The sequence below is a fragment of the Camelina sativa genome, chromosome 14, assembly GCF_030686135.1.
Source record: "Camelina sativa cultivar CO46 ecotype springtype chromosome 14, ASM3068613v1".
Lineage (NCBI taxonomy): Eukaryota > Viridiplantae > Streptophyta > Magnoliopsida > Brassicales > Brassicaceae > Camelina > Camelina sativa.
In genome coordinates, this window is record NC_141893.1 from 27,726,609 (window position 1) to 27,749,543 (window position 22,935).

A 22,935-nucleotide genomic window follows, 5' to 3' on the forward strand; every position below is an offset into this window, starting at 1 on the left:
ACTTTGAAATCATTTCTCAAAATTTCATTACATATTGTACCTTTAAATTACGCTAATATTTTATTATCACTCTTTGGATCCCTTCTACTTTAAATTTTACATAAACGTGCCTCACAAATGCAAAAAGGAATCTTGTTCATTTGTTTTGGGTATTTTTGTTTATTTTTATAAATAGGATCCTATTATACATATTGTGTTGTGTGAATACGATTAAAATAACACGAATAGCCAAAAGTCAAATTTTTTATATAACGCACTCACTCACGCAGAACTGGGAGAAAACAAAAAAATAAAAATATCACACTGAGGCACTGAGCTGCAGAAGTCAAAATACGATTTTTATATCCAAGAGATTTTTTTTTTGGAAGAAGAAGAAGTGTTTTCTAAATTCAAAGGGTTTTACAACGAAACATGTCTAGTTAATACATAATAAATCTAAATTTTTTACTTCAAATGACATCTTCAAAATTCAAATAGTTTAACATATCCAAATTCGTTTTTATAAAAACAAATAGAAAATATGTATTCAAATAGTTTAATACATACACTCGAGTTTTCTTAAAAACCCAAAAAAAAATAGCACCGTAAAAGACGTCTTGATTGGTAAACTAGTGGTATGACGAATCATATAAAAATAATGTTTAAATACAATCATTACACGAAAGAAAACTATTTTGTCAAAATATATACTCGACTGTATAACTTTTGTTATGGCCTTCGTAAAATTAATTATGCCGTTCCACATGCTACCAATGACAACTAGAATATGTTATCTAAGACTTACATATGTCAAGGTATAATCATTGATTCACAAAATAAAATAAAAATAAAGTTTTCAAAATCGTAGAAATTATTTTATTGGCAGGAAAGAAAAAAAAAGGAGAGTGAAAAAATTAGTTAATAAGGAGAGATGCAGAATAGAACGAGAGAAAGATAAAGACATGTGGAGAGTCACATGGGATTCTCTGCGCATTACTCTGCCCACCTCAAACTTCTAATCCATTGGGTTCTTGACTTGTTAATAATAATTCACGTTTACCCATCTTTGGCTACAACATTGTTTTCACCTAACAATTCGTCAATTTCCATCGTTCTTACTATTTTGAGAATTTGATTTATAGTACCTATTTGTTTTTGTATCAAAGTGAACAGTTTAACTAATAGCTCCTTACCAGTTTAATTCATAATTATTTGGAACATTATTTTCAAATTTATTGGAAGCGAGAGGGTTGTTCAGTTCTTATGGATTTTGTTTAGTGAGTTAAGGTAGGTAGCTTAACTGCTGCTGATTAAGTTAGGCTCATCAGTTTATAATCGTGTTACTAGCCTTCTTTACTCACTCACACCCACAATCTCTCAAGTCTCAAGTCCCATCTTAAGTCCCAACGGTAGTCCCGTCTTAAGTCCCAACGGACGGTAGATACCATTTGTGGGTTTTAATAATCATATGAAACATTCATTACACATTTGACTGTAAATGTAGGTACATGTGTCAGCATTTGTGTGAAAGATTTGAGTATTTTGAGAGAAAAAAATATCTAGTAAAGAGCGCAAAGATCAATGAATTAGAAAAAGTGATTGGGTAAAAACATAAATAGAAAGTGAGACCCCAGTAGAAAAGTAGATGTAAGTGTTTGGTGTTTGTCGTCAGTAATTAGAACCGGTAAGGCAAATTCTTGACTTTTTTCTTATGATTGTCATGTGTCATGTGCCTGCCCTAGTCATAACTACCAATGAGTCCCAAACAAATATTTACCATGGAGTTTCAAAAATATCTTAGCAGGTTTATGGTCAGAAATCGCTAAATGTTTAGTTTCTAGAAACTGGTTTAGAATTTATAGAAACGTTTCTTTCAAAAGTTAGTCAAAAATGCTTATTTATTTATGTTTATATCGAGCTAGCCATTAGTACTCTAATTAATGCCCCAATTATGTGACTTGATCGAAATTGTAAAGCTTAATTTGGTTCTCTACTTTCTTAGGTAATATATTTATTTTTTTTTGGCTCGAGCCGATTAAATCATCATGAAACAATGACTTATAGTAAAGGGTGTTAATAGTTCAGTAGATTTAACTCTAGTCAATACATCTACCAGTCTCCACATAAATGCACAACCGACTACGTAAATTGGCTTGATCAGTAAAGTGAATAAGTAGTTCTCTACATTTATGATAACCGGTTGAACTATTTTGAATGTAAAAAGAGAGAGACGAAGTGGTAAAATTGTTGTAAGTGTGTGAACAAAGGAGAGATCACGTGGGAGGATAAGAAAAACGAATTGATGGGTTCATGGGAATGCTCTTATCGCGGATCTTGCCTCTCTTGACCACTCTCTCTCTCTCTCTCTCTCTCTCCCTTTCTCCAATATTTTTTAAATTTACAAATTCCTTAATAAAATATTAAAAAAATAGAAAGATCGTTTTTGTGTTCACATGTGGTGTATAAATATACATGGAAGCGTCTTCAATCCAACTCCAAAAGAGAAGCATTATTTTCAAGAAAACAAAAATCTAGTTCTAAAGAAGAAGAAAAAAGCATAAAAATGGCTTCATGGAAGAAAACAATCGCAACACCATTCAAGAAAGCGGCAACGTTCTTCAACCAGCCGCAGCAATCATCATCGCCACACAGCCGCCACGCAAACGCAAAGGCGAGAGAAGAGCACGAGAGACGAACCGTGCAAGAGCTTCAAGGTGACGTCATGGCTTGTGGTTATGAAGATGTCCTCGTCATGTGGTCTATTCTTGACAAGTCAAACTCTTCAAACAATCTCACTTCTTGATTTTAGTTTCTTGCAATCAAGAACGAGAAAGGAATTCAAATTTCCCTCTTTTTCAATTTCCTCTTTTTTTTTTTTTTTTTTTTTTTAGGTGTATATGTTGTATAAGCCCGCCATGTCTCTCATCATGATTCTCCTTATCTTTTATGTGGTCGTGGCTTTTTAAATTTAGATTTTAGTGAATTTTTATCCGAAATCTAGTTTGGATTCGGATGTTAGTAATCCCTGTGATGATCTATCTAATTCACGGTGAGATGATTTTTCATTTTAGTTTGGAACAAATGAATCGAAGTCTTTTCATTTTGTTGTTGGCCTTCAATTCCGGTTTTATTTGTATTATTTAAGCGGTTTACGCAACCATAGATGAATGATGGAATCAAACTAGTGGTATAATAAGAAATACTTATAAATATAACTAGTGGAGGATAACAATGTAGTTAATTAATTAGAAGATGTAAGCTTATAAGACTTTGCACTATCTCAATAACATTTTTCTAAGTCTCAATGGGGGATGATAATGTTATCCACACTCTCTTATCCAATAGCCTTTCAGAATTCAGACACTAGACTTGAGCTCATTGATTGCTATAAAACTTTTGGAATTTTATAAACAACCCCAATGAAACAATGATTTTAATTTTTAACTCTAGTGGACCAAATTTGTTTTTACGTTTTTTATTGTTTGGTGGGAAATATGCATGAATGAGCCAAAACTAGCTTAAAAAGGCGATTGCCGACAAATAAAAGATAGGTGAGTTTCTGTTATGTGCAATTTCTATAAATTACTGCGTGTTACATTTTGTTACAAAAATGTCTACTTTGAATGTAATTTTTATGACATTTTATTGTTGGCTTGGTTTCATTGCTATGGTTACGTCAGTTTCGAAGAAATCAAACCAGGTTAAACAGATTCTTTTGGTTCAGTACAATCCCGTTTGGCATGTTTGGTTAAACAGATTCTTTTGGTTCAGTACAATCCCGTTTGGCATGTTTGGTTATTTTGCCAGCCATAACAACAGATCTTAATCCTTTAATAGTAGAACATGTGAGAAACAATAATCATATACAACATTTCTCTCTTTTGAATATAATTTCACATTCATTCAAAAAAAAACAATAATCATAAACAACACGATCATATACGATTGGTGTTCAGAAAATATACATATAAGATCACAAAAACTTGAACAAAAAATACTAAAATGATAAAACAAGGTGACAGCCCTTAAACTTAGGAAACCCCCAATGATTGAATCCAAAAAAAAAAAGGTACAGCCGTATAAGGCAGTGTGTGAGGTAATGTGATGAATGATAAGATGTGAAATTTTAATAAATTGAAAGTGGGACAACATGATTCCTATAACGTGCCTTGTCTTCTCCATCATCTTCATTAACATCCCTAACATGTTCAAACATCTGATCAGAGAGCTGGCCTCACTTCTGTGCAACCTAACATGGCCCCCTTTAAAGGTCAAATCCATCTACAAAATTTTGGAAGTTCATGTACAAGCCTTTAATAACAACATCTTTTCGATACAGGACACAGAAACAACATAAGTGAGATATTTCTAGCCCACGAGTCTAAAAACTATTGGTTTGATCAGTAATCATTGCTCTACTGTGTATAACACTATATACTATAAAAGCTTACATATACCAAAAGCATATATTTACTTTCTGGTAAAATATTGAGAGCTACATGGATCTATGTAAAGGTTAGTCTTATAAAGATCATTATGCCATACAAAAATATTTGAGTTTGTGGCTTTGTGCTATCAATAAATGTACAACTGTTTGTAGATCCACCACTGGCTTTTCACCATAAATTTCTTCCCTTTTCTGTCAATGTCATGGACACAAATTGTTGTAGAGATATTAAATATGTTGTCATCTGATCTTAGTGTTTGGTTTGTAACTTGTTTGCAATCTTCTAATCTACTGGAACTTGCATCTTATATCAAATGACTTGCACCAAAATAAAAGACCCTTTTTCATGTTTGGCTATGCGACATTATAAATCTTAATGAGAGCTTATATAAACTTGAGAGATGAATGCACATAATTATTCAAGGAATCTCATGATGAGCCAGCTCAAAATGATGGAACAATAAACTATCAAATGATAGAAAATACAAACATAACCCCATTGCCTAAGAGATCCTATAACAAAATTGATATGAAGTAGATAAATAAAGAAAACAGAGCCTTAGGATATGTCATAAATATTACTGCCTCAAACTTATCCTTCTACCATTATAAATTACCAGTAATAACTCTAATAACTCCAAAAGTCTAATACATGAATCGAGAGAAAGATTGTACACTTACTAAAGGAAACTGCTAAAGTTGTTGTGCTTAAGGTTCACTATTGCCACAAATATTGGAATTTAGTTCAACCGCTTAATACGAGAGAACTTCATCCTTGCCATAGATTCTAGCAATATCCTCAAGCTAACTCTCTAAAGTTAGTTTAGGTCCTGAAAGCCAACAAGAGTCAAAACCGCATTGAGCCTGAGAACCAGTGAGGCTACACTAAGTTGTTGTAGATCACCTCTACTAAACAACGGTAGAAACTTTGTTTAACCGCAAAACGAGAGAGGTAAAAACACGCAGTGATGTTAGGACCTTCAATACTCAAATCCTTGCTATAGATTCTAGCAAAATCATCAGGAACACTCTTGAAATGGTTTATGTCACGAAAACCACCAAATCTCCAAAAAAGCCAAATCTAATGATGAAGTTCACTCGAAGATCAAGCTGAAAAAGAACAAAGGAACATAATGGCTAGCTCCAGTAGATTCCCGTTTGTTCAACAAAATGAGTCATATACTGATATACAGCGCAATGGTTGGTGTACTTAATGTTGGAGTAAGCTTGAAGTAAGCTTGGAGATCAAGCTAATCAAACAGAAATGGAAATTGGAGATTATATTTAGGAGATATCTAAATGTAATAGAATAAAAAGTTTTCCATTTAAGATTAGGAAAATATACTTAGGAGTTTTATATATAAGGAGATGCTAAGATGTAGCATAACCTGTGAGTTGAGAGTTTTGAGAGAGAAAGACTTGTAAGAGAGAAAGCTTAAGTTTTTGAGATATTTTCTTAAGCAATAAGAGAGTTATTCTTATAATTTTGTCTTTCAATTCTTTCTAAATTCTATATTTGGTATCAGAGCTTACAAAGCTTCTCAAGAGATTTGTAAGACGCCATGGGTGAAATAACGGAGTCAACAAACATGTCGCTGGCCAAGCTACAAGAGGGAGGCGGTGGCTCTTCCTCATTAATCAAGTGTCCTACCCTAACTGCAACCAACTACACGGTATGGGCTATGAAGATGAAAATTCTTCTTAAGGTACACAAGGTCTGGGAAATCATTGATGAAACATCAACCGATGCGGAGAAGAATGATATGGCCACGGCTCTGCTCTTCCAATCTATTCCGGAAGCGCTTGTGCTACAAATAGGAGAACTGGATTCTGCAAAGCAAGTTTGGGATGCCATAAGAACCAGACATGTGGGTGCGGACAGAGTCAAGGAAGCGAGACTGCAAACATTGATGGCTGAGTTTGATCGCTTGAAGATGAAGGATACGGAGACAATCGATGACTTCGTTGGCAAGCTATCAGAAATCTCTTCCAAATCAGCTGCTCTCGGGGTAGAAATTGAAGAACCCAGAATCGTGAACAAGTTTCTAAAGAGTCTTCCAAGGAGAAAATACATACATATCGTGGCTTCTCTTGAACAAGTGTTGGATCTCAAGAAAACAAGCTTTGAAGATATCATTGGACGTTTAAAGGTCTACGAAGAACGTATTTTTGAGGAAGAAGAGGCTCAGGACGATCAAAGCAAACTCATGTATGCGAACATGGACTCAACAACGAACCGTGAGTTCACCAGAGGATATAGAGGACGTGGTGGCCGTTTCTATGGCAGAGGAAGAGGACGCGGAAGATTTAATGGTGGGAGAGACACTTCAAAGATGACATGCTATCGATGTGATAAAGTGGGTTACTTCGCCTCAAATTGCCTGGATCGGCTCTTGAAGTTACAAGAAGCGCAGGAGAGTGACAACAAGAGTACAGCAGAGGCAGATGAGCTCAGGATACACGAGGTAGTATATCTAAATGCAGAGAAAGTTGTTCCTAGCGTGTATGAGACCAATAGCGGAAGAGATGATGATTGGTACCTCGACAATGGAGCCAGTAACCACATGACTGGAGATCGACGGTACTTCTCCAAACTTGATGATTCTATTACCGGGAAAGTGCGTTTTGGAGACGATTCCCGCATAGACATCAAAGGAAAGGGATCGATTGAACTCATTGATCAAAACAGAGAGCTGAGGATAATGATTGATGTTTATTTCATTCCTGGATTGAAGAGCAACATCATTAGTCTTGGACAAGCCACAAAAGCAGGGTGTGATGTTAGAATGAGGGGAGACAACTTAACGATGCATGATCAAGATGGAAGGTTGCTTGTCAAAGCTATTAGATCAAAGAATCAACTTTACAAGGTGAATATGGGGATAAGAGACACAACGTGTTTGTACTCAGCAACAACAAGTGACTCGAGCAGATGGCACGCATGGTTAGGCCACATTAATCATGAGAACATGAGATCCATGGTGCAGAGAGAACTGGTCATGGGAATTCCGCTTACTAACTTTGAAAAGAAATTTTGCGGATCATGCTTACTTGGTAAGCAAGCAAGGCAAGTTTCCCACAATTTACTTCGTTTCGAGCAACCAAAGTACTTGAATTGGTGCATGGCGATCTCTGTGGTCCCATAACACCAAGCACAATGGCTGGAAACAAGTATGTCTTTGTACTCATTGACAACCACTCGAGATACATGTGTATAACCTTGATGAAGGAAAAGAGTGAAGCTCTTAACAAGTTCATGAGATTTAAGAGTTTGGTGGAGCATGAAACCGGTGAAAGAATTCAAATGTTTCGAACGGATAGAGGAGGTGAATTTGTTTCAAAGGAGTTCAATGACTTCTGTGATAAGTCAGGCATAAAACGACAACTTACGGCTCCATACACTCCGCAACAGAATGGAGTTGTTGAAAGGCGTAATAGGACTCTGATGGAGATGACCCAGAGCATTCTCAAACATATGCTTGTCACAAACTTTTTGTGGGGTGAAGCAGTGAGACACTCTACATATCTCATAAATAGAGTCGCTACAAGATCTATCAAGGACAAAACACCATATGAGATGTTTCGATCTAGGAAACTGAATGTTCATCATCTAAGGGTGTTTGGCTGCATCGGATATGTGAAGACTGAAGCTCCACACTTGAAAAAATTGGACGATAGATCACGAGTATTGGTTCATCTCGGGACGGAGCCGGGATCCAAAGCTTACCGCTTATATGATCCACACACTAAGAAAATAGTGGTAAGTCGGGATGTCGTTTTTGATGAAGCAACATGTTGGAATTGGAATCAAAGTAGTGTGGAGCAAGGAGAAGCTGGAGAGTTTAGAATAAGCTTTGAAGTTTTTGGAAATCATGGTATTCATGATTCTGAGACGCTCACTGCAGAAGCAAGAACAGAGGAGAAAGTGAGAACAGAAGAAGTGCGAACAGAGGAGGTAGTTCCAAGTACGATTCCGAGACTTTCAGACCATTCCGATAGTAACTCCAACACCAATGATGAGAGTGAAGAAGACAACCCCGATGAAGTCAATCAAAGTCACCAACCGATGCTTAGGAGGTCAACAAGACAAATTACAAGACCCAAGTATCTCAATGACTATGTGTTATTAGCTGAAGCAGAAGGAAAACGTCTCTTAATATTGATAAACGAAGAGCCAAAAAGGGTTTTACGAAGCAACAAAATCGGAGGAGTGGATGCAAGCTTGTGAGGATGAGATTCATTCTATTACAAAGAACGCCACTTGGGATCTTGTTAAACTTCCACCCGCAGCAAAGCCAATAGGACTAAAATGGGTCTTTAAGCTTAAAAGAAATTCTGACGGTAGCATAAACAAATACAAGGCTAGGCTTGTTGCAAAGGGATATGTGCAGAGAAATGGGATTGATTTCGAGGATGTGTTTGCTCCAGTGGCTCGAATTGAAACAATTCGTCTTCTTATCAGTCTAGCCGCATCTAACGGGTGGGAAATACACCACCTCGATGTTAAAACAGCATTCCTCTATGGAGAATTGAAGGAAACAGTCTATGTGACATAACCAGAAGGATTTGTTGTCAAAGGGAGTGAAGATAAAGTCTATAAACTCAACAAAGCTTTATATGGTCTTAGGCAAGCTCCAAGAGCCTGGAATGAAAAACTAAATGAAGTTCTCAAGGAATTAAGCTTCAAACGGTGCTCCAAAGAACCATCGGTGTATCGGAAAAAGGTAAACCAAGATATCCTTCTTGTTGCAGTCTACGTTGATGATTTGTTCGTTTCGGGAACTAGTGTTGCGGTTATAGAAGACTTCAAGAAGGAGATGGCACTAAGGTTTGAAATGAGTGATTTGGATAAGTTAACGTATTATCTTGGAATCAAAGTGTATCAACATGAGGATGGAATAACATTGAGTCAGAAACGGTATGCGTTAAAGATATTGGAAGAAGCTGGACTTTCAGAGTGTAATCCGGTTCAAACGCCAATGGAGGCTGGTCTAAAGCTATCAAAGGCAACAGAGGAGAGATACATTGATGCTACAAGATACAGGAAAAACGTGGGATGTCTTCGTTATCTGCTTCACACAAGACCCGACTTATCTTTTTGTGTTGGAGTTTTGAGCCGTTATATGCAAAACCCGAAAGAGTCTCATGGAGCAGCAATGAAGCAGTGCTTGAGGTACTTGCGAGGAACCACCACACTTGGTTTAACATTTACAAGGTCAACTACGGAGGGGACAAGTCTGATTGGTTACAGTGACAGCAACCATAACGTAGACCCAGACGATGGTAAGAGCACAACAGGTCATGTGTTTTATCTTGGAAATAGTCTGATTTCGTGGTGCTCTCAGAAGCAAGGGACTGTGGCTTTATCGTCGTGTGAGGCGGAATTCATGGCGGCTACTGAGGCTGCTAGACAAGCGATATGGCTCCAGGAGTTACTTAGTGAAATCACTGAGATACCAAGTGGGAAGGTAGTGATCCGAATAGACAATCAATCTGCAATTGCTCTCACTAAAAATCTGGTGTTCCATGGTCGGAGTAAGCATATACACACAAGATATCACTTCATACGTGAGTGTGTTGAGAACGGACAACTTGAGGTTGAGCATGTTCCCGGAGATGAACAAAAGGCGGATATTTTGACAAAAGCTCTCGAAAGAATCAAGTACAAGGAAATGAGAGAACTCATTGGTGTCAAGGATATTGGAGGAAAAGACTTCAAGCTTAGGAGGGAGAATGTTGGAGTAAGCTTGAAGTAAGCTTGGAGATCAAGCTAATCAAAGAGAAATGGAAATTGGAGATTATATTTAGGAGTTATCTAAATGTAATAGAATAAGAAGTTTTCCATTTAAGATTAGGAAAATATACTTAGGAGTTTTATATATAAGGAGATGCTAAGATGTAGCATAACCTATGAGTTGAGAGTTTTGAGAGAGAAAGACTTGTAAGAGAGAAAGCTTAAATTTTCGAGATATTTTTCTTAAGCAATAAGAGAGTTATTCTTATAATTTTGTCTTTCAATTCTTTCTAAATTCTATACTTAAGCCTTACAACGTTGTGTTATGAGTTCTAGAGAGAGGGTGATCGAGTGGAAAGGGTATTTGTACCGTTAGCCGTCGATCTCAATGTCTAACGAACTAGTACAAGACTATCAGTACATAGTCATGAAACATGCAAATATGATTCAAACAAAAGCAATCAAATTTAATGTTGGAGGATATTTCGAAAAGACCCTAAATTTTGATTTTATTGTACATTTCATCCCTATCTATTTTTCGGTATTCGATCCACCAATATCTAATTATCTATTAAAATGGAAAAATAATATAAATTGAGAAATTGACACAAAAGGATGAGAGATTCATTTAAAGAACAATGGTAGAAGAATTAAAAAAAGTTCGTAAACTTAGGGTCCAAATAATAAAATAAGCAAATCTATAGACTGCAAGAAAAAGGGGATAAGGCAAAAGGATTAGCTTACACACTGAGCTAGAGCGCAGAGCCAGAGAGAGAGAGAGAGAGAGAGAGAGAGAGAGAGACCAAGTATGACGAGCGTGAGTGGGTGTGGGTCGGTGAGCCTAATTACTAACCGCAGTACGTTTCTGGGTAGCGGAGTTCAACACCGTGCCGTTTTCCTGAAACCATGGTCGTCGTCTTCTTCTTCGTCTTCGATTCAGTCTCGGCCCATGGTCGTCGAATCCAAAACCAAAACCAGCACCGAAGATCGAACCGCCCGCCATTCTCGTATCCGTAAGAAGGTGTTCTGTTTCTTCCCTCTTTTTAATTTTGTCGCCCGATTGTTCTAGAATCTCTCCAGGATTAGTTTTTTTTTAATTGTTGTTAGGATAGTGAGTAATGCCATGTTGTTGTAATTAACAAATTGAAGCAATGTATATGTAATTGAGTTTTGTTAATGTGTGTAAGTGAGTGAATCTTGTTGTTACACTTTGTTGATAGGTTAACGGTACAACAGAGAGGCCAAGGCTATGCGTATTCCGTTCAAACAAGCATCTTTATGTTCAAGTGATTGATGATACTAAGATGCACACTTTAGCTTCAGCCTCAACTAAGCAGAAACCTATCTCTGAAGAGTTTGACTACACTTCTGGACCAACCATTGTAAAGCTCTTTTTCTTCTAATTTCGAAATTGGCACCCTTTGGAGAATGAATCTTTGGTCAACCATTTGGCACACTCAACTCGATTTCTCTTTGGTATTTTTGTGTAGGAGGTAGCGAAGAAAGTTGGAGAAGTGATAGCAAAATCTTGCTTGGAGAAAGGGATCACAAAGGTGGCCTTTGACCGTGGTGGTTACCCTTACCATGGACGTATTGAGGCTCTTGCCGCTGCAGCTCGTGAACACGGTCTCCAGTTTTAATCCGTCGTTTTTAATTCCTTCTTTTCTCTTCTGAGGAACCGCAGCATATGAATGTAGAGAACCCATTTCCCTCAGTTGAAAATGTTGAAATTTTTTATCCAAAGTTCCAAACACACAAAAGTTGCATAAGAACTGCAACTTCAGTGAATCAAGCAAGAGTAGAAAATTTTCTTTAATATATTTGTTGTATAACTAACTGAGTGAGAAAATGTTCTTATTTCTAAGTTTTAAACCAATGAAAAATAGATTAAAACCATTTAAAATGAAAAAAAAAAAAAAAAAAAAATCAAAAAAGACAATCTCCGAGCAAAAAATATTAAAATGGTAAAGGAAAATGGAAATAGAGAGAAACTGTAGCGCCAATCTAAAGATTTTCCCGCGTACGTCGTCGTGGAAATGCTTACCGGACGGGAGAGTTTGCTCCGGTTGATCGGAAAACGTCGGCGATCTCTACCCAATCGACACCTTCTTCTCTCCATTCCTACTCCGGTATCCATCTTTTTCCCTCAAAGTTTTCCCCAAATAGCATTAAAGTAAACTCCTTTAATCCCAAAAAATTCCCCTAGGATTCGTTGAATCTCGAGGTCGAAGATCTTATCTCAGTAGCCGGGGATGATGGTCGTTCGTCGGAGAATCAGGCTCCTCTCGATGACCCGAGCAAATTCTCTGGTTGGTATTTTTGACTAATATGCTCATTTTCTTTCTTCATTAGGGATTTTGAAAATTAACAAACTTTTTCAACTTCCTTCAGATGATTTGAGTCCATCCACGAGGAAGAAACGGAGATTAACTCAGACCACTCTTCTTCAGTCAAGTTTCTGGTCATTGTCAGTGCCAAAACAGTTAGAAGGTGGTCCTGTAATCTGTACCCAGCAGCAACCAATACTTGATTCTGAAACTTCTGGATTCAGTTTGGTGCAAAGAAGTGAGCCTAGTGACTCCATTTGCTGCAAGGTTGATGATGGTTCATGTTCTCCAAGAAATGAGGAGATTTTGGAAACTGTGACTTTAGATGAAGCCAATGGTGATGCTATTCATACCTTTATAGTTGGTAGGAAGTTCAGTGATGTTCTGAATTTAGAAATTGGGGGTAACATTTGTCTTTTGAGACATCCTGAGAATATCAAGGATCGGAATGCTATAAAGGTTTTTGTCCTTTCCTTTAACATTATTGTCTTCTTGAGTGTGAATTCTTGTCTCTTTATCTGCTGGCTACTAAAAAACATAATATTTGTCGTTTCACACTAGGTTGTTTCTGCAGACTCTGAAATGCTTGGGTATATACCTAAAGATATCTCTCAGTGCTTGTCTCCGCTGATCGATGAGTATGACCTTAAGTTTGAGGTTGGTGACTGATTTCTATGTTTTCTTGTTGTGCTTGCTCTGATATAAGCTGAAAAGTTGAGATATACAGCGTCAGGTGCAAATGATGTAGCTCTACATTCTTTGCAGGGAACAATAACATCTGTTCCGAAGAATTCTTCTGAAGCTGTTCCGATCAAAGTTGTTTGTCACAAGATGACATCTGATGGTTGGAAGGAATGTGAATTCTATGAAGATTTTAAACCTATTTGGGATAAAGTTCTTCAGGCTGTTGAGCATCAGATGCAGTTTCCGCCTAAAACAACTAGATACCAGTTTAACTTCAACGTAATACTACAAGAGGTTCTAAGAAGCTGCTCTCACCTATTCACAGCCGATGAAAGGACATTCTTGGGTATTTTCACATATGATTTTTGTTTTGTGGGTTTCCTTCTTGATTTACTGTTATACACTCTTGTTTCTTGTTTTGTTACAGAATCTTTCCCCTCTCTTTCAGAAGATAGCCAAAGACTTTTTGTCCGTCTTTACACACGAAAAGGTATATACACTATCAGATTTCGTTTCTGCATTACCCCTTGTAGTTTTATTTCGTTTTATTTGTAACTGTTTTTCGACAAACTTCTATGAAGCGATGTTGAACAAATGAAACAAGGATTAGGACATCCTTAGTGTCCCTTTCTTACCTATTTTCATACATATGTTAGTGTCTAAACACTTTGTTTTCTGTCGTTTCGAATAAATTGCAGTGGTCACTGGTCAGTGATTAGATTCTGATGGACAGTAGGTAGAATGATGTTAGGTTTTGTATAAAGCTATATGTTCCCAGTTGCTGTGTCTGGGCAACTGGAACTGGATTCTTTGCTAATTTGTAGTTACAGTGCTTATGCGCTTTGTGATAATTTTGTGAAATGTTTGGATATGTTTGTTCAGGACCTTGGTTTAGGTTATCAAATATTTCATACCATGAGGTGTCTGATTCTTTTCAAGCCCTGAAGGATCTAACAGGTAAATGATATGTGCTTGTCAACACGTTCAGACACAGACTAAGAACTTCTTCTGGTTGCTAAACTTTCATATTAGAAAAGGCTATTATCTATATGACGTGCAGTCAGGGGATTTATGAGCTCAGTGAAGGACGCAGATGAACTAGATTCCCAAAAAATGAAGGAGATCATAGAGTTGCTAAACGTTACTGAACTTCGTGATATCTTATCTATGAACAAGGTTGGACCACACTAACTTAGAGATATTGCTCTGTATATTGGAAGTATTTCTGTCAAAGGTTGTAGTTCTCTTATTGGTTTGCTTGAAATATGGTGTGCTTTATTGGTGGTCCAGGTGTTCAGTCGAGGCTCAAGAAAGAGAGACCTTATTAATTCATTTTCCTCTTGTTATAATGATGAAACGAGGTTTGTTTGTAGTCCTTTGTAATAAGATTTTTGAAGCTTCTCTCCTTTTGTAGCAGTTTATGTTTCTCTCTAAGGTTGAGTTGTGTTGTTTAACTTTCAGGATAAATCTAGCAACAATGATTCTAGAAAAAACAGGACTTTGTGCTAAGATATCCAGTACAGCAGATTCTCTCATATGGCGTGTTGAGGTGAGTTTTGGATTTTTACTTACAGAAATTAATCAACTTTATTTTAGGAAATAAGTCTGGTTTTATGTTGCAGAGGCTTTTCTTTCTCAATGGAGAGCAAGATTTATCCTCTTTTGTATTACTGGATCTCGGTATTATCAAATACCCAAGTTACAAATGCATTGAGTCAGAGCAAATATTTTCAAATCGGACAAAGCTTCTAGCATATGAAGAGGTGTTTAATTGTCTATATTGAAAAAAAAAACAGGCTTGTTTGTCTACTATATCTCAAAGCTTCAATTACAGGCCATTGAAGTGGCTCAGTTGATGGATGAATCTCTTGACAATGAGGATTCTCGGACAGTGTTGAAATGCATCATGATTTCTGAAACCCGCATATTCAGTTCGTCTTTAGATTCTGCGCACCATGCTGCATTTAACTGCTTTACTGGACCATGGGTTTACTCAAAGGTGGTTCTTTTAGGAGTTTCCTTTCTTGAGAACAACAAGAGGCATGTGACAACACTCATCTAGTTTTTGACTTGTTCAGATTATCTTTCTTGCTTGTTGAAATTTGTGTCTGTGGTTGCAGGTACAACCAAGCAGCTTATCTACTGAGGCGGTTGCTCAGTTGTTTCAATTGTGACAGGAGACGAGGATATTGGACAGTCAGGTTATCAACAGACTTGGAGCATATGGGACGTCCAAATGAAAGCCTGACAGTAGCAGAGCAGGGACTATTAGATCCTTGGGTGCGTGCTGGTTCACGAGTAGCTTTGCAAAGGCGCATTCTTCGTCTGGCAAAACCTCCAAGGCGCTGGAAAACTCCCACCTTTTCAAATCTCGACGAAAACAAGATCCCCGAGGTTGTTGTTCTACTCAAAAGATAAGAAAGATACAGGAAAAGATATCCAGCTCATCTTCCTACTTTGCCTTCAAATATGCAATTTTGCATTTCAGGTTACCATTCAAGGGAGATCATTGAATTGTGAAGTTGGCATGAAAAACAGGTTTTATGGGGAAGACGGGGAACAATGTGGAGTGGAGCAGCTCGCATTACAGTATTACAGTGGAGAAGGAGGAGGATGGCAAGGAATTCATACAGAGAGTAGCATCTGGTTAACGATTTTTGGGCTTATCATGTGGGACATTCTATTTTCCGATGTCCCGGGTGTTTTCCAAACCCGATTCCAGGTTAATGAAGCTCACTACCTGTTTCACGCAACGAAATGAAAGTGCTCATTTGATTCTTTTTTGTTCCCCTTGTGCAGACTGCTCCATTGGACTTAGAGACTGAATCCTTCTATCTAAACAGGAAGGAAATGATAGAATCTCAGCTCGAGAAAGTTGCAAACGGAATGGCTGAAGAAATACTAATCATATCATATGAAACAAACCGTGGAACAGCGTGCAGGGGAGTGGTTTGGGAGCGGTTTACATTAGAGGAACTGAGAGCAGCAGTGGCTTGTGTTGGAAGTGTGTGTGTAGCATCGCTGTGCCGGCATTTAGCTCAAGACTATAGGAGCTGGTGCAGTGGAATGCCTGATCTGCTACTATGGCGGTTCAAGGAGAATGGTTATGAAGGTGAAGCTAAGCTTGTGGAAGTAAAATCAGAAAAAGATAGGTTATCGGAACAGCAACGAGCCTGGCTTCTACTCCTAATGGATTCAGGCTTTAGTGTTGAGATTTGCAAAGTAAGACCACTGCTTGTTTAATTAAAACTTAATTATAGAGATTAAAAACGATTTGAACATGAACACACACACACATGATTGGATTGGTTGCATAAGGTTATCAGAACTTTTTTTGTTTTTTAAGGATTTGTTTTTTTTTTTCTTTTCTATTTGCTGTTGCTTTCTTTGTTGGAGTGAACAATAGAAACACGTGTAGATGATGCTAGATTTGACCAAGTAGCCGTTGTGTCTTGTTTGTTGTACCATGTAAAGAAGACTAAATTTTGTTCTTCAATCAACTTTTCAAAGAGATTCGTAAACTTGGACAAAGTGTGGTGGTCCTCACATGTTGTAGATATACTAGATAGATCTTATTTTATGCTTTATATTGCTTTTGTATTTACTTTTGAGACTTTTTTGTATCATTTTCTCTAGAGGAATATGCCATTTTGGGATGGGAATTAGAGGATAATTCTGAACTCAATTAATTATTACAATCTTCTACATAAAATTCCACAAATTTATGTAGTTGTAAGTTTAAATATATTAATAATAATAATTATTATAGAATTATTATCTATGAATTGAAATTGATTTTTTTTAAATTAATACTCCCTCTGAATCATAATAGATAATTTTTTAGATTTTCACCAAGATTAAGAAAAATAATAAATGTTGTATTATTATTAATTACTTTTGTTTTATATTCTTTTTAATACTCATTTACTCATACTTTTCTTACACTTGTCATTCAGATGTATGTCTATATTTAATTATTTGTTATAAAAGTAAAAACATTAATTAGTTATTTGATTTTAATAATAAAAATGCATTAAATACACTAAAGAAACCATCCTTTGTGATACAAGAAAAAAAATTTAAAACATCAACCTTTATAATAAATGCATAGTATGTAGTTAGGGATGGACAATTGGGAACCCGAAACTGAATTTTATGGGGAAGTACCAAAAATTTCCGAAACAGAAAATATGTCCATTTAAATTATGGGATGGAATGAGAATTTGCCGAAAAGAAAAAAATATCCATGTTATGCTCAAAATAAACCAATGTTTGCAATCATGTAGTGAACATGTTTTCTTTTTCTTTTAATTTATCTGATATAAACATGTTCTAAATGTGAGTATGTTTATAATCCTTAAAACTTAAAAAAATAACTATGGTGTGTATATATTTTCACTTAGTGGTATGCACATAACTACACAATATTCTTTGCGTTTCATAATATAGAACATTTTCATGAAATTTTTGTTTCACAATATCAGATGTTTTCAAATTTATATGTAACTTTTAGATTTATTTAATGTTTTATATTATACATTTATATTGATTAATTTTTTTAAAAGTAGTTATTTATTGATATGTGTGTTTTTACTCGAGAATTCTATATTTTGAAACTGATGGAGTAACATATATGTAATAATTAAATCCTTAAATAAATGGAGAAAAAATTATTAAAAAGCCCAAAATACATAGGTTGCAATTTCTTAGAAACGAGTCACAAGATAGCGAAAACAAGAGCCTTAAGCAACAAAAAAAAAAGGTAGTTAAACTATAAACCATTGTCTGATGAGAGAGATGAAGAAGTCTTCTAGTTTTTAAGTTGACTCTCTCTCTCTGAAAAATCTTCATTTGTCCTTATTACATACAATATATTACTTCTCTTCTTCTTCTTCTTCTTCTTCTTCTTCTTCTTCTTTCTTGTTCACCATCTCTCTCATTTTCGCAGATCTAAAGAGAAAAACCATGAATAGGGGAGATTTAACCCCTGACAGAGATCGTCAGATTGAGGAACATGAGTTGCAAGAGACTCGTTTTAGTTCTGAATTAGACAGGGTTAAGAGTAACAAGAATGTTAGAAGAGAATACCAAAGAGAAGAAGAAGACAGAGAGGAAGTGGAAGAATCTGTGGAAGGGATATTCGAAAGCAGAGAGGTTCCTTCGTGGAAGAAGCAATTAACAATTAGGGCTTTTGTGGTTAGCTTTGCGCTAAGCATTTTGTTTAGCTTCATTGTGATGAAGCTTAACCTCACTACAGGAATCATCCCTTCCCTTAATGTCTCTGCTGGTCTTTTGGGGTTCTTCTTCGTCAAGACATGGACTAAGATGCTTCACAAATCTGGTCTTTTGAAACAACCTTTTACCAGACAAGAGAACACCGTTATTCAGACTTGTGTTGTTGCTTCCTCAGGCATTGCCTTTAGCGGTAATAGAAACAAGAACCCCCTCCATCTAAAAGAAGTCAATATTTTGAATCGATATCGGTGTTGTGATCTTTTTATTATAAAAAAGACAAAATCTTTGAGGTCTTTTGACTTTTTCCTTCAACACATAATTCACCTGAGCCTTATTTTCTCTCTTTTCTGGCTAAATTTGATTGCAACAGGAGGATTTGGGACTTACCTCTTTGCAATGAGCCAACGAATAGCTGATCAATCAGGAGACGCTTTCCGTGGCGTTAAGGACCCTTCTTTGGGTTGGATTATAGCTTTCCTCTTTGTTGTCAGCTTTCTTGGCCTCTTCTCTGTTGTTCCTCTTCGAAAGGTTTTGATTTATTCTGTTTCTTCTTCTACTCCTTTGGAAACACCAAAGAGAGATTGAGCAACTGATGTAATTCTTACAGTTACTAATTTGTGTTTGCAGATAATGATAATAGACTTCAAACTACCATACCCAAGTGGCACTGCAACTGCTCATCTTATCAACAGTTTTCATACTCCTCAAGGGGCAAAGCTAGCTAAGTATGAATGAGACTTCCAGTTTCATATATCAAAACCTACATTTTGAGTTCTTCTGCTTATTGACTTGTGCTCTCTGTATTAGGAAACAAGTCCGAGTGTTGGGGAAATTCTTCTCCTTCAGCTTCTTTTGGGGTTTCTTCCAATGGTTCTTCACTGCAGGTGAAAATTGTGGGTTTAACAGCTTCCCTACTTTTGGACTCAGAGCTTACCAATATAAGTAAGCATTATGATATTACCTGATGCATTGTCTTTTTAGCTCATTAACTGGTTTGTTGTCTTGTCTTTGGCTCATAAGCTGATTTTATTGTCTCGACAGGTTCTACTTTGATTTTTCAGCAACATATGTGGGTGTTGGTATGATATGCCCATACATAATCAACATCTCTCTTCTATTGGGTGGAATTCTCTCTTGGGGACTTATGTGGCCTCTCATTGAAACCAGAAAAGGAGATTGGTTCCCTTCTAGTGCTGACTCTAGCAGCATGAGCGGTCTTCAAGCTTACAAGGTAAACTCCTCCATCGCTCACTCTCTTAGTACCCCGCTTCTGCTCAAACATTTTTCCTTTTGCTTGTTCAGGTGTTCATAGCTGTCGCTATGATCCTAGGAGATGGTTTGTACAACTTTTGCAAGGTGTTGACCCGAACCCTTTCGGGACTAGTCTCGCAGATCCGAGGTAAAGCTGGTTCGAGAACCTCTCTTGAACGCGAAGAAGAAGACCCTCCTGCTTCCCCATTGACCCCAAAGATATCTTATGACGACCAACGCAGAACAAGGTTCTTCCTCAAAGACCAAATACCTTCTTGGTTTGCCGTTGGAGGCTATGTGGTTATATCTGCAGTATCTACAGCTATACTCCCTCACATGTTCTCTCAGCTGCGATGGTACTACATTCTGGTCATTTATGTCTTTGCTCCTATCTTAGCTTTCTGCAATGCTTATGGAGCTGGACTCACTGATTGGTCACTAGCATCAACTTATGGAAAGCTCGCCATATTTACAATTGGAGCATGGGCTGGCTCGGATCATGGAGGTCTTCTGGCAGGCTTAGCAGCTTGTGGAGTCATGATGAACATCGTATCAACAGCTTCAGACCTGACGCAGGATTTTAAGACCGGTTACCTGACATTGTCATCTCCAAGGGCCATGTTTGTGAGCCAAGTGATCGGAACAGCAATCGGCTGCGTGGTTTCGCCCTGCGTGTTCTGGCTTTTTTACAAGGCGTTTGATGATCTCGGCCTCCCAAACAGCGAATACCCTGCACCGTTTGCTACTGTGTACAGAAGTATGGCTAAACTCGGTGTTGAAGGCGTTTCATCTCTACCACGAGACTGTCTTGTGCTGTGCTACGCGTTTTTTGGTGTAGCCATAATCATTAACGTAGTAAAAGATGGTATTGGTAACAGGTGGGGAAGGTTTGTTCCTCTTCCCATGGCTATGGCTATACCGTTTTTCTTAGGGCCTTACTTTGCGATTGACATGTGTGTGGGGAGTTTTATTTTGTTTGTCTGGGAGAGGTTAGATGCGCCAAAGGCTGAAGCTTTTGCAACAGCAGTGGCTTCTGGTTTGATTTGTGGAGATGGAATCTGGACTTTGCCAAGTTCAGTGCTTGCTATAGCTGGAGTTAAACCTCCTATTTGCATGAAGTTTCTCTCAGCTTCAACTAATCATAGAGTCGACAAGTTCCTGAATGGATCCTCTTAGTTTTTTTTAATGCTCAGTGTGATGGATCTGTTCAAGAAGTAAAGTGTAATGATGTTTCAATTTTGAAAAAAAAATGATAAAAGGTATATTGTCTTGACCACTTAGTACAGATACATGAGAGACGGTTTGCTTTTGTTGAATTAAAATGAGCAGAGATGATTATTTATACATAACTCGGTGAACACAAAGTCACAAACACTAGATTGCGCATTGATGAATCCATCATCCAGTTCTTTCTTTGTGCAACATAATCATCACTCTCGTAGCAATTTCTCATTCTCCATCTCACACAAACATAACTTAAAGAACTAAAAACTGTTCATTCTCCCATCCAAAAAAACAACAGACCTCTATTTTCTTCTGGAAGAGAGTTCTTTAAGCTTTTGAGGATAATTTCGCCTTGGAAGTTCCAGCTATTTTCTCCTCAGCTTTCTTGAAAAGGTTAGCCACCGTACCTTGAACGAGTTTACTGTCTTTGCACTTTGGTTTTTCCTGTTTTGCCGGGAGTTCTGTAGGCAACTTGCTTGCTGATGCTGTAGTACCATCTTGAGATTCCTCACGGCCTCTTGTTGAAGATTCAGGTTTCAACTGAGGTTTCTCATCTTCATCAGATGTATTATTGCCTTCACTTTCATCAGAGGAGACCTCTGGAGAAGTTTCTGCAAAGCTGCGGGATACATTTACAGAAAACATGTTAAACCTGATACTACTTAGATAGCTCAGCAACCGGAAACTACAGATCTTAGAAAGGAGAACGAAACAGAGAAGTCACATAGAGGCAAATGTATACACAACCAATGGAAAAAAAACAAGGATAACACAAACTAGACAGCATCATAGAGATATTTACAAATCAAAAGAACAGGAAGTGATTTCCCGGAAATGAATCTAATAACTCATCGAAACCCACCGCAGAAACTTTCAGATAAACGTATCATTGCTAGTTCAAAAGAGTGTATTTTTAACTTAGTGAAGAAGTTGAAAGGATCATACTTGAATTTCTTCCCAGAATTTCTCTGAGACTGTCGGACTGGTGTTAGTTGGAGTGGTGGTGTTACTTGGATCTTATCGTCTAAGAATTCTCCATCATCAGACAAAACATCCTCCATCTCAACTTCAGGTGAATCTGTCTCTGTTGGTTGGCTACCAGTTTCAGGAGTAGCCAGCGTCTTGACTGAAGCTGCTCCTCCAGCACCGCCTTGGAAATCAAAATCCGTTTGCTCTGCCTAAAACCAAAGAAAGAGTACTTCTCTTTATCATATCAACATCATCTCTGTGAAAACTAAAGACTTAGAGAGAAAATGTACCAACCTGAGCCAGTTCTTTAGGGAAATTAAGACGAGCTTCTTCAGGATTCTCTTCTTTTGTCCCAATCCACCATGACTCAGAGAACACAATCTACACAACGTGCATTGCCAAAATTGCTCTAGAGTTCAAGACACACAGAAAGAGAGAATGAACTCTACGAAAAAGAGACTAACCATATTATCAAAATAATCATCACACAAGACATTTTTGCCTCCTCTAGAGAACTGGAGAGTCAAGTATCTGTTCTTAGGATACAAAATCGTTCCAAAAAGCTTCATCCGACCCTAAAAAAACCAACAATTCAGAACACATAAAGCAGCAGTAACGCCTCAACATTGAGAAACACAAGTGACCCCAATTTAGGGATCTAACCAAAACCTGGGGGAAATTGAGGTAAAGGACAGGGTTTTTAGTAGACAGTCGATCGAGATCGCCGATGGTGGCGCCGGAGATAGGAGCGAGAAGACCAGGGAAGGAGAAGAGGAAGCGATTTTTGCGCTGAGACTTGCGGATGATGTCGGTGCCATGGTGTTTCAGAACTTGCTTTGAAGGTTTGAGAGATGAATTAGATTTCGCCTGAGAATCAGAGAGCAGTTGGTTATCGAGAGCTAGGGTTTTTAATCTCTTCCTCTGTTTCGACTCTGCATCGTCTTTATCTCCTCCTTTGGCTGCTCCTTTCTTCGACGATGAAGCTCGTACCATCACTGCTTCTACTACTAATGCCTCTTCTTCTTCTCCACTATTTTTATAGGATTTGATCAAAGTGCCATTTCTGGCTCACCTTTTTAAAATTT

General features: G+C 37.4%; 6 protein-coding genes and 1 long non-coding RNA gene across 13 annotated transcripts; 5 read left to right on the forward strand and 2 right to left on the reverse strand.

The window, feature by feature from the left end:
- The first annotated feature begins 2,230 nt into the window (after positions 1-2,230).
- Positions 2,231-3,098, forward strand: LOC104742347 (uncharacterized). The gene has a single exon (XM_010463346.3). It carries the CDS (start codon positions 2,543-2,545, stop codon positions 2,780-2,782), a length of 240 nt encoding a protein of 79 aa, XP_010461648.1. The 5' UTR covers positions 2,231-2,542; the 3' UTR covers positions 2,783-3,098.
- Positions 3,099-5,988: 2,890 nt separating this feature from the next.
- On the forward strand, positions 5,989-7,572 carry LOC104743944 (uncharacterized). Its single transcript, XM_010464972.1, has one exon. The coding sequence runs from the start codon at positions 5,989-5,991 to the stop codon at positions 7,570-7,572; it is 1,584 nt and encodes a 527-aa protein (XP_010463274.1).
- Positions 7,573-10,800: 3,228 nt separating this feature from the next.
- LOC104742348 (large ribosomal subunit protein uL18c) lies at positions 10,801-11,903 on the forward strand. The gene is made up of 3 exons (XM_010463347.3): positions 10,801-11,181; positions 11,381-11,542; positions 11,651-11,903. The coding sequence occupies exons 1-3, from the start codon at positions 10,969-10,971 to the stop codon at positions 11,798-11,800; spliced, it is 525 nt and encodes a 174-aa protein (XP_010461649.1). The 5' UTR covers positions 10,801-10,968; the 3' UTR covers positions 11,801-11,903.
- A 141-nt stretch (positions 11,904-12,044) lies between these two features.
- LOC104742349 (fanconi-associated nuclease 1 homolog) lies at positions 12,045-16,692 on the forward strand. 7 transcript variants are annotated; one of them, XM_087484899.1, is made up of 15 exons: positions 12,045-12,289; positions 12,367-12,469; positions 12,552-12,946; positions 13,049-13,144; positions 13,253-13,517; positions 13,599-13,661; positions 14,054-14,128; positions 14,209-14,347; positions 14,462-14,532; positions 14,633-14,720; positions 14,794-14,934; positions 15,006-15,211; positions 15,292-15,565; positions 15,660-15,893; positions 15,971-16,692. In XM_087484899.1, exons 8-15 carry the CDS (start codon positions 14,243-14,245, stop codon positions 16,412-16,414), a joined length of 1,563 nt encoding a protein of 520 aa, XP_087341025.1. In that variant the 5' UTR covers positions 12,045-12,289; positions 12,367-12,469; positions 12,552-12,946; positions 13,049-13,144; positions 13,253-13,517; positions 13,599-13,661; positions 14,054-14,128; positions 14,209-14,242; the 3' UTR covers positions 16,415-16,692. The 7 variants fall into 7 exon arrangements, 4 of the variants coding, with proteins under 4 accessions (XP_087341025.1, XP_010461650.2, XP_010461652.2 ...); XM_010463348.3 differs by having other exon boundaries at positions 14,232-14,347; XM_010463350.3 differs by having other exon boundaries at positions 12,046-12,289; positions 14,232-14,347; positions 16,015-16,692.
- On the reverse strand, positions 14,921-16,235 carry LOC147928708 (uncharacterized). The gene is made up of 2 exons (XR_015580220.1): positions 16,097-16,235; positions 14,921-16,006 (listed from the first exon to the last, which is right to left on the reverse strand). It is a non-coding gene; the product is annotated as an uncharacterized LOC147928708 (long non-coding RNA).
- A 544-nt stretch (positions 16,693-17,236) lies between the features above and the next one.
- LOC147928709 (putative metal-nicotianamine transporter YSL8) lies at positions 17,237-21,003 on the forward strand. The gene is made up of 6 exons (XM_087484901.1): positions 17,237-18,596; positions 18,777-18,934; positions 19,034-19,131; positions 19,214-19,348; positions 19,448-19,637; positions 19,709-21,003. Exons 1-6 carry the CDS (start codon positions 18,137-18,139, stop codon positions 20,831-20,833), a joined length of 2,166 nt encoding a protein of 721 aa, XP_087341027.1. The 5' UTR covers positions 17,237-18,136; the 3' UTR covers positions 20,834-21,003.
- LOC104742351 (DNA-binding protein RHL1) lies at positions 20,894-22,935 on the reverse strand. Its single transcript, XM_010463354.3, has 5 exons — positions 22,520-22,935; positions 22,315-22,425; positions 22,145-22,231; positions 21,827-22,059; positions 20,894-21,500 (listed from the first exon to the last, which is right to left on the reverse strand). The coding sequence occupies exons 1-5, from the start codon at positions 22,841-22,843 to the stop codon at positions 21,209-21,211; spliced, it is 1,047 nt and encodes a 348-aa protein (XP_010461656.1). The 5' UTR covers positions 22,844-22,935; the 3' UTR covers positions 20,894-21,208.

Bases quoted from the DNA above. Each gene is read 5' to 3' on its own strand.
- LOC104742347 (XM_010463346.3), top strand. From the start codon at position 2,543: ATGGCTTCATGGAAGAAAACAATCGCAACACCATTCAAGAAAGCGGCA.
- LOC104743944 (XM_010464972.1), top strand. From the start codon at position 5,989: ATGGGTGAAATAACGGAGTCAACAAACATGTCGCTGGCCAAGCTACAA.
- LOC104742348 (XM_010463347.3), top strand. From the start codon at position 10,969: ATGACGAGCGTGAGTGGGTGTGGGTCGGTGAGCCTAATTACTAACCGC. The intron at 11,182-11,380 runs GTGTTCTGTTTC...CTTTGTTGATAG, and splicing joins ATTCTCGTATCCGTAAGAAG to GTTAACGGTACAACAGAGAG. The intron at 11,543-11,650 runs GTAAAGCTCTTT...ATTTTTGTGTAG, and splicing joins ACACTTCTGGACCAACCATT to GAGGTAGCGAAGAAAGTTGG.
- LOC104742349 (XM_010463348.3), top strand. From the start codon at position 12,197: ATGCTTACCGGACGGGAGAGTTTGCTCCGGTTGATCGGAAAACGTCGG. The intron at 13,518-13,598 runs GTATTTTCACAT...GTTTTGTTACAG, and splicing joins CGATGAAAGGACATTCTTGG to AATCTTTCCCCTCTCTTTCA. The intron at 14,533-14,632 runs GTTTGTTTGTAG...TTTAACTTTCAG, and splicing joins TGTTATAATGATGAAACGAG to GATAAATCTAGCAACAATGA.
- LOC147928709 (XM_087484901.1), top strand. From the start codon at position 18,137: ATGAATAGGGGAGATTTAACCCCTGACAGAGATCGTCAGATTGAGGAA. The intron at 19,132-19,213 runs GTATGAATGAGA...TCTCTGTATTAG, and splicing joins CAAGGGGCAAAGCTAGCTAA to GAAACAAGTCCGAGTGTTGG. The intron at 19,638-19,708 runs GTAAACTCCTCC...TTGCTTGTTCAG, and splicing joins GCGGTCTTCAAGCTTACAAG to GTGTTCATAGCTGTCGCTAT.
- LOC104742351 (XM_010463354.3), bottom strand. From the start codon at position 22,843: ATGGTACGAGCTTCATCGTCGAAGAAAGGAGCAGCCAAAGGAGGAGAT. The intron at 22,232-22,314 runs GTTAGTCTCTTT...CACGTTGTGTAG, and splicing joins ATGATTATTTTGATAATATG to ATTGTGTTCTCTGAGTCATG. The intron at 22,060-22,144 runs GTTGGTACATTT...CTTTGGTTTTAG, and splicing joins TCCCTAAAGAACTGGCTCAG to GCAGAGCAAACGGATTTTGA.